The 11,934-nt window shown below is 33.1% G+C and overlaps 1 protein-coding gene across 5 annotated transcripts; it reads right to left on the bottom strand.

The window, feature by feature from the left end:
• Positions 1 to 8,704: 8,704 nt before the first annotated feature.
• On the bottom strand, positions 8,705 to 11,579 carry LOC131144195 (heat stress transcription factor A-4a). 5 transcript variants are annotated; one of them, XM_058092664.1, is made up of 4 exons: positions 10,935 to 11,526; positions 10,622 to 10,717; positions 9,921 to 10,530; positions 8,705 to 9,798 (listed from the first exon to the last, which is right to left on the bottom strand). In XM_058092664.1, exons 3-4 carry the CDS (start codon positions 10,134 to 10,136, stop codon positions 8,812 to 8,814), a joined length of 1,203 nt encoding a protein of 400 aa, XP_057948647.1. In that variant the 5' UTR covers positions 10,137 to 10,530; positions 10,622 to 10,717; positions 10,935 to 11,526; the 3' UTR covers positions 8,705 to 8,811. The 5 variants fall into 5 exon arrangements, with proteins under 5 accessions (XP_057948647.1, XP_057948648.1, XP_057948649.1 ...); XM_058092665.1 differs by having other exon boundaries at positions 11,201 to 11,526; XM_058092666.1 differs by having other exon boundaries at positions 11,230 to 11,526.
• Between the last annotated feature and the right edge of the window lie 355 nt (positions 11,580 to 11,934).

Here is an 11,934-nt window from a genome sequence, read left to right as displayed (position 1 = left end):
ACAATATTAAACAATAATTTGAATGCATCTAAAACCATGATACTATTTCCCTTCTAACAAAAAAATTATGGACCTCATAATTTCCATATATAAAAATTTTTTTAATAAAAGCTTAAAAAATTTTTCATTAAATAAACCTCATTATTAAAACCGAGTTCTTTTATGTTTCATGTTTAAACAATGCTTTGATAATTTAAAAAATATTCAACTCTATATAAGTTTATAAGTCATCTCAAATACATAAATGCCTTTCTCTTAAATTTTGATTTTTAAAAAATTTGTAATTCAACATAAATTCTAACTACGCCGTGTTATTTTATTCACATTATAACATTAAGAGTAAGTAGGTAGAATTTAATTGAAACAAATGTTTCATGGGACAGATACTAAAGTAAACACCGGGACATCATAATAAAATAAATATATTCAATTAAAAAGTCACATATGGTTGTGAGATTGGTAAAATGAAAGTTGAAAAATAAAAAATAATGAACAAAAAAAGTATATCATCTTTAAAAAAATTAGGAAATAATATTTATAAAAATGAAATTTAGTTTGCGCTAAAAAGTAAACTCACATGTTATTTTTCCCTAACTTTTATTGTGGTGTGCGAGAGATTCTCCTTTTTTATCGCTAAGAAAGCACAATATGTATTATAAATTCGATTAAACTAATATGCTAAATTATGCTTTGATTGATAGATCTAGAACAATCCATATAAAGTATATATATATATATATATATATATATATATATATATATATATATATATATATATAATTGTACTATTTTTATAAAATTTTAATAAAATTTTTGAGAGCTTCACGATTCCCTCATAAATTATTTTTATAAAATCTTTATAAAATTCCATAAATAAACATGTTTGATGTTTAAGCAATAAATTTTAAAAAAAATATATTAACTGCATTTTAAGTCATCTTGAAGCATAAAGTTTTATATTAAATTTGGTATTTTGAAATTATTTTTATTCTCATAAAAATTTTAATTATGTCATGATATTTTCTCATATCATAAAACCACAAGAAAATAAGTAGAATTTAATTAATCACACATGTGGAAGAGACTTTGCATTTGGATTTGTGAGGATCTAAACTAAATGTAATATAAAATTCTACTAAATTTTATCTAAATTCATATAAATTTAACTTTAAAATTTAAAATTCACTGTTGTCAATCGCAACCTAAAAGAAATTTTACTTTTAAAATTATAACGAATATCAAGATAATTAAATTGGTAAAATAAAGGTTCATCATGTCAAGACCGAACATTTAGTATAACAAAATTTATTCAATTAAAATGTCATATAAAGAGGTAAGATTGGTAAAATGAAATTGAAAAGGCAAAAAACAATGGGTAAAAATATAACCTTCAAAACGGTGAACCCATAGTAAGGTATATAACAAAATTTATTCAATTAAAAAGTAATATAAAGATGTGAGATTGGTAAAATGAAATTGAAAAGGCAAAAAACAAAGGGTAAAAAATATAATCTTGAAAACGGTGAACCCACATGGCAATGACCTCATAGTGAGGTATGAAACATTCACCCTTTTTCTTGTTAAGGGAACAGAGTCCACATGGTTTCTATTTTCTAAGTTGCATGAGATTTCACCGTTTTTTGCATTTGAAAGTATAGAATTAAAATTTTATATTTAAATTTGTATAAATTTAAATAAAATATAGTATAAAATTATATTAAATTTATTTTAAATTCACATAAATTCAAATTCTAAAATTCATATTCTAAACATGTTCTTTTGAATTAAGGATTTTGTTAGAATAAAAGAAAAAAAAATAAAAAAAAAAAAACAAATTCATTTTTCATTATTTTCTCTCCATATCAAATACTATTAAGAAATTTTCTTAATATTTTTCTAGTTCCAACTAGTGCACAAATCTCTCGACTACAATTACAAGACACAAAAAATGCGCAATCATGCAATTCACCTCTTGAACTAATTTGGGAGCATATGCATATGAGCTTCATATATATATATATATATATATATATATATATATATATATATATTTATGTGTAACAATTTAACCCATTTAAATCTCGAAATCCATCCATGTATTTTCTATTTTCTACATTGAGGCTCAACAATCTCGTCTTAAGGTTTTCAACTATTCTTCGAAAGGTATTACAGCACAACAGTTATGTTAGTTTTACCAGTTAGTTTTTCATTCTGTTTCTTCTGTTTTCTTTCTTTTCTATCTTCTTCCTCTGGTTATATATACAGAGGTTGTTTCAGTCTGTAATACAATTAGAGAGAAATAACAGAAAGTTAATTTTCTTCATTTCAATATGCTACACACTCTATTTCATGGTATCAGAGCAGAAAGAGAAGAAAGCTGCGTAGCATCATTGCAATGTCCACTTCTTCCATCTCAATGAATAATACAAGTGAAGAAAGCAATCCATACTACTTACAAAGTGGTGATTCACCAGGTACAATACTAGTTTCAAATGTCCTCACTGGGGAAAATTATCATACATGGAGTAAATCCCTGATGATGGCCTTGAAAGCAAAGAACAAGATTGGTTTTGTGAATGGAACGATTGTTCGTCCAGCTTCAACAGATGCTTCAAATGCTCTGTGGGAAAGATGCAACAACATGGTTTCTTCTTGGTTCATCAATTCAGTATCGAGAGAGGATTCAGTATCGAGAGAGATTGGAGCCAGCATCATTTGTTCCAACATTGCTATGGATATGTGGCAGGATCTCAAGAACAGGTTTACGCAAGGAAATTGACCAAGAATTTTTCAACTTCAAAAGGATTTATCAATGTTAGTTCAAGAAAACATGTCAGTAAGGGATTACTATACAAAATTTAAGTCTTTATGGAACGAATTAGCTGACTATAATCAGATTCCCATCTGTTCTTGTGGTGTACTGAGAACATGTACTTGTGATGTCATTCGGGAATTCTTGAAATATCAGGATAAACAACATGCAATTCAATTCTTAATGGGATTGAATGAAGTTTTTTCTCACATTAGAGGGCAAATTATAATGATGGAACCCCTACTTGAAATAGATAAAGTTTTTTCTTTAATGGTCCAAGAAGAAAAGCAAAGAGAATTCTGCAAACCTAGGGTAAATGACACAGTTGCTCTTATGAGTAAAGTGCCAGAATCAAAATTTTCAATTCACAAGTTTGTTTCTAGAAATCAACAATCAAGGAAAGCAAAATTGTTTTGCACTCATTGTGGTTTGAATAATCACACAGTTGACAAATGTTATAGAATACATGGCTATCCTCTAGGTTTTAAATTCAGTAATTTTCGGTAGAAAGGAAAGTCTTCATCAGCTAATCAAGTTTTAAGCCATCCTCTTGATACAACCTTTGAATCTTATAATAATTTGTCTTTCTCTCAAGAGGACTGTCAGAAATTATTAGCTCTAATCCACTCACAACCTGATAAACCCATTAGCCATCAAACAACCAATGTTGTTTCCACTAATTCTCCACAGAACACCTAAGGTATGATACTTTCTAGTTTTTCTTTGAATTGTTCAGTAATTTCATCAACATCTCAGCATCATTGGATTATTGACACTGGTGCTACAGACCATATTGTTCATTCCGTTGATAATTCTACTTCTATAACAAAGCTTTTGAGCACTACTGTTATGCTTCCAAATGGAACCATTGTCCCAATTACTCACCTTGGTACCATTAAACTGTCTGAAAGTTTAACTCTTAAAGATGTACTTTGTGTACCATCTTTCTCATATAACTTGCTTTCGGTTGGTAAGCTTACTTCATCTCAGAAATGTGTTTTTATTTTCTTACTTGATGTTTGTTTTATTCAGGAATTTACCCCATGGACGATGATTGGGTTTGCTAGAAAATCTGCTGGGTTATACATCTTGCAACAATCGGCTGTTAATGCTGTTGAATTTTCACCAACATCCAATATTGTGAACTCTGCCATAAACTCCAAAGTCTAGCATAACATATTAGGACATCCTTCCATGTCCCAATTGAATTTTCTTTCAAAACATGTATCAGATATTACTTTTTTAGACAAAACTAGTGATCATTGTACAGTTTGTCCTATGGCTAAACAAAAAAAAACTTCCTTTTGAGAATCATTCATATAATAAAAGTTTTTCTTTCAATCTTATTCATGCTGATATATGGGGACCATTTTCTGTTCCAACTCATAATGGTTCTAGATATTTTCTTACTCTAGTGGATGATCATTCTAGATTCACTTGGACCTACTTAATGAAAAGGAAATCTGAAGTTCAAAATATTTTTATTGCCTTTTACAATCTGGTTGAAACACAGTTTGAGACAAAAATAAAATGTGTAAGATCTGATAATGGTTTAGAGTTCAACATGATAATTTTTTTTTCATTCAAAAGGAATTTTGCATCAAGTATCATGTGTAGAAACACCTCAACAAAATTCTATAGTTGAAAAAAAGCATCAACATCTTTTAAATGTAGCAAGATCTTTAAAATTTCAATCAAACATGCCTTTGATTTTCTGGGGAGAATGCATACTCACTGCAACATATCTTATTAATAGACTTCCATCCTTACTTTTGAATAATAAATCTCCACATGAAGTCTTGTATAATTCTATTCCAACATATAAACATTTAAAAGTTTTTGGATGTTTATGTTATGCATCAACTCTTACCCATTCCAGATCAAAATTTTCTTCAAGAGCAAGCCAATGTATCTTTATAGGGTATCCATCTGGTATAAAAGGATATAAGCTTTATGATTTGGAACAGAAAATTTTTTTTGTTTCTCGAGATGTCATATTTCATGAATCTATATTTCCTTTCTCATCTAATTTCAATAGGACTTCTAGACATGACATTTCAATTCAGTCAAATACCATTTCAGAAAGTTCAGTTCCAGTTCTCCCTAAGCCAGTTTCAGATTTTTCTGAGCATATTTCTTTTTCAGAACCATTGTCATCAGCAATTCCATCTGTTACATCTATTCCTCCTGTTTCTTCTCATACAAATATACCCTTACATGATGCAAATCAATTTCCACCTTTACGAAAATCCCCTCGACAACACAGAATGCCTAGTTATCTATAATCATATCATTGCAACTTAGCTACTTCTACCTCTCAATCATCTCCCAGGGATTCTGCTATTATTTCATGTAATACACATGGCATTTCTGAAGTTCTTTCTTATTCTAGATTATCTGATTCACATAGAGCATTTTCTATTGCTATTTCTTCTAATGTTGAACCTTCATTTTATCATCAAGCTGTTCAGCATGCTCATTGGAGAGATGCTATGTCTGCAGAATTATCTGCATTAGAAATGAATAACACCTGGATTCTCACAACACTACCATCTCATAAAACTCCTATAGGGTGTAAGTGGGTTTATAAAACAAAATATAATTCTAATGGTTCAATAGAGAGACACAAGGCACGACTGGTTGCTAAAGGTTATACTCAATTGGAAGGTTTGGATTTTTTTGAGATTTTTTCCCCTGTTGCAAAGATGGTTACTGTAAGGTGTATAATATCACTTGTTGCGATACACAATTGGCATATATTTCATCTTGATGTCAATAATGCATTTCTGTATGGAGATTTAGATGAGAAAGTGTTTATGAAGCCTCCTTCAGGTTATCTTAGCAAGGGGGGCAAAAGAGTGTGTAAGTTGCAAAAGAGTTTGTATGGTTTGAAGCAAGCCTCAAGGCAATGGAATTCAAAGTTTACTTCTGTGTTGTTCACATTGGGTTGCTCACAATCTAAGGCTGATTATTCTTTGTTCACTAAGAAAGCGGGAAATTCCTTCATTGCCTTGTTGCTGTAGATGATATACTTCTAGCTAGCAGTGATCTAGCTCTTCTTCAACGCGTTAAAAATTCACTAAGTGCTGAGTTTAAGTTGAAGGATTTGGGGCCTGCAAAGTTCTTTCTTGGAATGGAGATAGCCCGATCGAACAAAGGCATATCTTTATCACAAAGAAAATATTTTTTAGAATTAATTTTAGACTCTGGATTGCTAGCTGCAAAATCTATTTCATTTCCTATGGATCCTCTTGCCAAATTATCTAAAGATATTGGTGACTTGGTAGATGATATTTCAGCTTATCGTAAACTTATTGAAAGATTGTTGTATCTGACTCATACCAGACCAAATATTACATTTGATGTACATCATCTTAGTCAATTTTTGGATACCCCTCACGTTCCTCATTTACAACCTGCTATGCGAATCTTGCGATATCTCAAATCTGCTCCTGGCCAAGGATTATTTTTTCCATCATCATCAAAGGTTCATATAAAAGCTTTTCAAAATCAGATTGGGCTAGCTGTTTGGATACTCGCAGATCCATCAATGGATATTGTGTTTTCATTGGGGATTCTTGTCTCATGGAAATCTAAAAAGCAACAAACCATCTCACGTTCTTTAGCTGAAGCTGAATATAGATCAATGACATTCACAGTTTGTAAAATTATTTGGATCAAAAATTTACTTGCTGACTTATATCATTTTCATCATCAACCAGCTCTCTTATTTTGTGATAATCAAGCAGCCCTTCACATAGCAAGTAATCCAGTATTTCATGAGAGAACTAAACATATTGAAATCGATTGCCATTTGGTTCGTTAGAAATTGCAAGAGGGTCTCATTACTACTTTACATGTTTCTTCCACTCATCAAATTGTAGATTTAATGACTAAACCTTTGGATTATCAAGTTTTTGCATTACTTTTGTCTAAAATGAATGTGCACAATATTTACACATCATCTTGAGGGAGACTATTATAGCATAGCAGTTATGTTAATTTTATCAGTTAGTTTTTCATTCTGTTTTTCTGTTTCTTCTGTTTTCTTTCTTTTCTATCTTCTTCCTTTGGTTATATATATAGAGGTTGTTTCAGTCTGTAATACAATTAGAGAGAAATAACAAAGAGTTAATTTTTTTCATTTCAATCTGCTACACTCTGTTTCAGAAATCATTCTTGATTTCAATCACAAAATTAACCAGTATGTAAACACTTAAGAATCTTGATATAAGCGAGTCCTTTGTCCTAATTTTTCCATGTGAGACATTCTTGAGGCAGGCATATACAAACTATATATGGTGCTCAACAAATTTTCGCCATAAAAATATATTATAAATTCGTAGTTATTAGAAAATTGAAATATTTTTATAGAATCACTACCCTGCAAGATCTCAAAGATCATTTTCTCTTTCATTAGTTTTATCAACAATGTGACTTTAAACAAGAAGATCAGAAAAACCAAAACAATACTGCTGCAGTGGAAGAAACCACCACGGAACTTTGATGGCACTAAACAGCGCATAGATTGTTTGCCAATTAACGGGGGCATGCAATGAGGAAATAGGCACAACACTATACTAGAGTTTTAAAAGTATTATAGCAAGAAACCAAGCAAGCAACGGATCAAAGCGATTTTCTCTGCTGCATGAAATCATAACATCCAAACACAATATTGGGATGCTGATCACAAATGCCGCGTGAACAGATTTTTGACAAAGCAACCATAAACATAATTGTTATTTCTGAATTATAGCCTATACAGAAAAGCACCCCCGAAAGGACTAAGATAGTCGTATGCGGATCAGCATGTCATCCTTGGTGTGAAATCAATAATATCAACACTCCGCACTGGACATTACTAAGAGAAATAAATCAAATGCAGGCATGTGCACAAACCAACCAAACAACATCACTACAAACGCAAACAATTTACCAACCTTCAACACATTCGATATAACTGGGAATCATTGTGCTTCCTTACAACTAAAAAATATCAACACTTGACAAATATATTAGCCAACTACAGTTTACTCACACTCAAAAAGGATAAATCATAGCATCATCTAATTCTGTAACTGCTTTCATAAAAATGTTGCTTGATGAAAGCAAAACAATGCATTCCAGGAGCGCATACAAAATGGTGCATGCAATAGCTCCCAGTTGTGGCTAGATCTTAAAAATGGATGAAGTTCAACTTCAGGTGTACAAACACGCTAAGGATTTGACCAGCAGCTTGAACATACGAAAGTAGGTCTGCAAAGCAAAGTAGGGATATCAGGAAGGTATAAGGATGAAGATGGCAAGGAAGATGAAGAAGAGAGAGAAATTTATTCTGCAATAATCCAAGGACAACAAATCTGAAGACTTGACACTACTATGCTCTATAAATCAACCACAGTAATCTCATTATCCACAGTCAGCTCACGGTGTCAAACAAATGCGGAAATCATAATAGGAGAACGCACCATTAAAAATGAGTACTAGAGTTTTTTGAGGGATAGTTTCTGTGGGAACTGGGAAGGCAGACAAAGTAGAGCACTTTCAACATGCAATGCCAGATAAGAGAAGTCGTAGGAAACAGATTGAATTCTGTGCAGGGAAAGATGAATAGCATTACAGGCACAGGTAGAGTAATTTAAACTCGTGGCTCTGCAGTGGGGAAGAGGTTAGAATTAAAAGCCCGGGCATGTAGTGAAATTTACATCATTCTTCCATCTTAAAAGAGTGAATTTGACTTGCAGCAGTTTTCATGAGGGATGTAGCTCAATCGACATCTAGATCAAAGGAATATCATGGAACATTGAATAATATATATATATATATATATATATATATATATATATATATACTTAAAAATAATAAAAGACTGATATGTGCAAAATAAAGGAAGATTATAAACACCAAAATCTATCTTATTCAAAATTAAACCAATTGTACCTATCTGTAATACAGAAAGCTACTAGCTGCAAGACGTGGAAAAAAAGAATTAAACACCATCAAATTTGCCCAGCGGGGGTAAGCTGCCCCATCTGTTCTGCAAGGTTATTTACATTCCTTATACCCCACCAAAACCTGCCACGATCAATTGGTTCATTTTCTTTCTTCTTGCCATCAGAATCCTTTCTTTCTGATTGAACTTCCTGCTTATCAGAAGAACCAGGATTCTCAGTCAAGAACTGCTCCCAGAATACATCATTGGCCCCAGCTGCCGCAGCAGCTGCACTTCCAACTACTTTCTCTTTTGAGGAAACAACCTCAGGTTCAGGGCCAGTAGTAGCAGCGGGCTCACAATTCATGTCAATGCTTGACGATTTATACTGAATGTCAAGTTGCACGTAAGATATAGCAGGGCTTTCTGCACAATCGGTAGATTCATCCAACTCCAGGGGAGAATTAATGAAAGATTGGAAGAACTCATGCAGAACATTCTCCCAAAAAATCACAGACGACTCCAACAACTCAAACAGCTCCATTATTGATGCCAGAGCTGAAGAAACATCCATATTTTCTCTAGTTACAATTTTATTTTCCTCTGGGCTTGCTTCCTCGTGAAAGTAATCAACTCTAGGCAATCTTCTCTTTCTATCATGGGACTCTAATTGTGGCAGGAGATTTAGAGCAAGCCCTGGCTTCTGCAAGACTCGAGCCAAGAAAGAAACCATATTTCGCTGTCTTTGGTTTCTTTGTTGCAAACGCTCCTTCAAAAGCTGCATTGGCAACTCAAGTCCTTGCCGCTCCTGTTTATCCTTTTGCATCTCCAAAAGAAGAAATTCTTTATCACGTTTCAGCCTATCAATCTCATCCTTAAGTACCTGCCTCTCGGATTCAGTCAATGAGCCAGAAGCTCCTTGCCCTTGGTGATTCTGTAAAGAATGACTGTGAACTGGCTTGCGTCTATGGATGTTTTTCAGAAGGTGTGGTTGACCCCTTACAAAATCCTCATTTGCAAATTCCCATTGCTCAGGATCAATCTTTCTAAAACCCTGGTTAAATAACAACAGTCAAATTTTAGAAAAAGGAACATAAATCCCCAAAGAGAGAAAAAAAAGAAAAAGACAAAAACAAAACAAGCAAACAAAATAAACCAACAAACCAATTGTCTTACATATGTGTTCAGCTGTCTGATAAAACTCGAGAAGTTATTGTGCTTGAAGAATCTAGGCAACAAATCTCTTGCGAATTCAGGCGGATTCCAGACAATAAAGCTCCTATTACTCTGACTCCACGAAACAATAGAATCAGTGGAAAGATCATCCACCATCTCATACGTCTTCAAAAGGAAAGGGGGTAGAGCATTTGCGCCACCCTGAGCTTCATCCATCGCAAATTCACCCCTAGTCGGAACCCCACGACCACAAATCCCAGCAGAAAAGCATCAATCACTAAGACCAGAAGAATGAAATTCTAAAACACCTTACAAAATCCTGATCCGCAAATAGAATAGCAGAAGCCTCAGATTCCCACAGTATATCAAAATCGATGAAGTACGATCCCTCTACCTCAAAAGACACACCTAATCAGTCTTCAAATTACACCCAAACCAAGCCGCCAGCGAATCTGAAATCGCGATATTATTCCCAGATTTAACGAGAACCAGCTTAGAGCAGCAAAATTCAGGAACTGCTTGATACATCTACTTCCGAATCTTCAACAAAAGCTCAAAATTTTCTCCCTACAATCAATTTCTCAAACCCCCTCATCCAGCTCAGGATCAACTAAATCAATCGAAAAAACCCCGAAGAAACCACTCAAACGCAATAAAGTAAAAGCTCTTTCACAACTAAATCGTACCGAATCAAACCTCACCAGGTCTATTGAGCAGAAATCAAAAGCGAAAAGACCCACGAACCACCGCTTTCCCCAAGCAAAAGCAAAGTCCACCTCAAATTGCTGCTCGTAAACCTGTATATATACCAAATCAAAACTTCAATTTTCTAATTATAGTAGTCGGAAAACTAAACCATTCGACAACTGTAAAGTCGTTAGAAAGTTCCATTCAGAAAAGTAAAATCTGATAAGTCAGAAGCTTGCAGCCCAAGAAAGTGTGAACAAACAATATCAACAATAAACGTAAACGGGGAAAAAAAAAGAAAGAATCCTAGAGTGTTCGAGATTTTACCTAAAAGAAAACACGCATGTGCAAACGCCAAACGAAGCTGCAGAGAAGAATTTGGAAACAGAAAGCAGGGGAATTGACAAGCGATGAGGGGTAGTCGGCAACTTCTGAGAAAAGTCTTTGGGATCTTCGAATTGGGCAGCGGAATTTTAGGGTTTTGTGAGAAGTGGGAGCGAGGAATTAAGAAACGGTGATGACTTCCACCATGAGGGCATGATCATAGCATCAATCATTCAATTTAATAAAATAAAATAAAATAAAAAGCACACCATCCGCAGCGGCGTCGCTGGATTTATACCCTTCTCGATTTTGGCTTTTTCGGCTCCTCTGGTTCTTCTACGATATCCTTAATTCTCCGCAGCTTCCCACGGCCATGGACTTCCAGGAAGACACACTCTATCTCTCTCTGTGTGGGTAGCTTCAGCCGTCTTCTCTCTCTCTCTCTCTCTCTCTGTGGTCTCCGCTGTGTAGTCTTTCTGTACTATACACAGTCGTGTCTCCAGCGTTCGTTTTTTACTTGCTTTTTGAAAAGTAATTACATTTTTTTAAAGAGGAGAAGCAATGGTAGAGCGTGAAGTTTAGGGCCTTTGGGACAGTTGATAATTGCGCAGTCCAATGGAGTTTAGCAACGGTTTTGACTCTTTGTTTGCTCCCTAAATTTTAGGATACTAATGTTTTTAAATTGTAGCAAATAATTTTTATTTTAAAATAATTATTAAATTAATATCTTACTTCTAGATTTTAGGAATTCTGAAAGTAAAATTTCAAAATAAAACAATTAAATAAAATAATTATGATAAATTTTATTTTTTATTATAATAGTGTTTAATGTGTATTAATTGTAATTTTTTTTTACTTTTATAATATTATTTTATTTAAATATGAAAATAAGTATTTTTTAATTATTTTTTTAATTTGAATTAGTTTTATAAATTTTAATCAAATAAGTTACTGATTTCCAATTTTTAGTTTCTATTTCAACTTTTTTATTTTCATTTCTCTA

This window comes from Malania oleifera, chromosome 12 (genome assembly GCF_029873635.1).
Source record: "Malania oleifera isolate guangnan ecotype guangnan chromosome 12, ASM2987363v1, whole genome shotgun sequence".
NCBI lineage: Eukaryota > Viridiplantae > Streptophyta > Magnoliopsida > Santalales > Ximeniaceae > Malania > Malania oleifera.
This window is presented reverse-complemented; position numbering and strand designations above follow the sequence as displayed.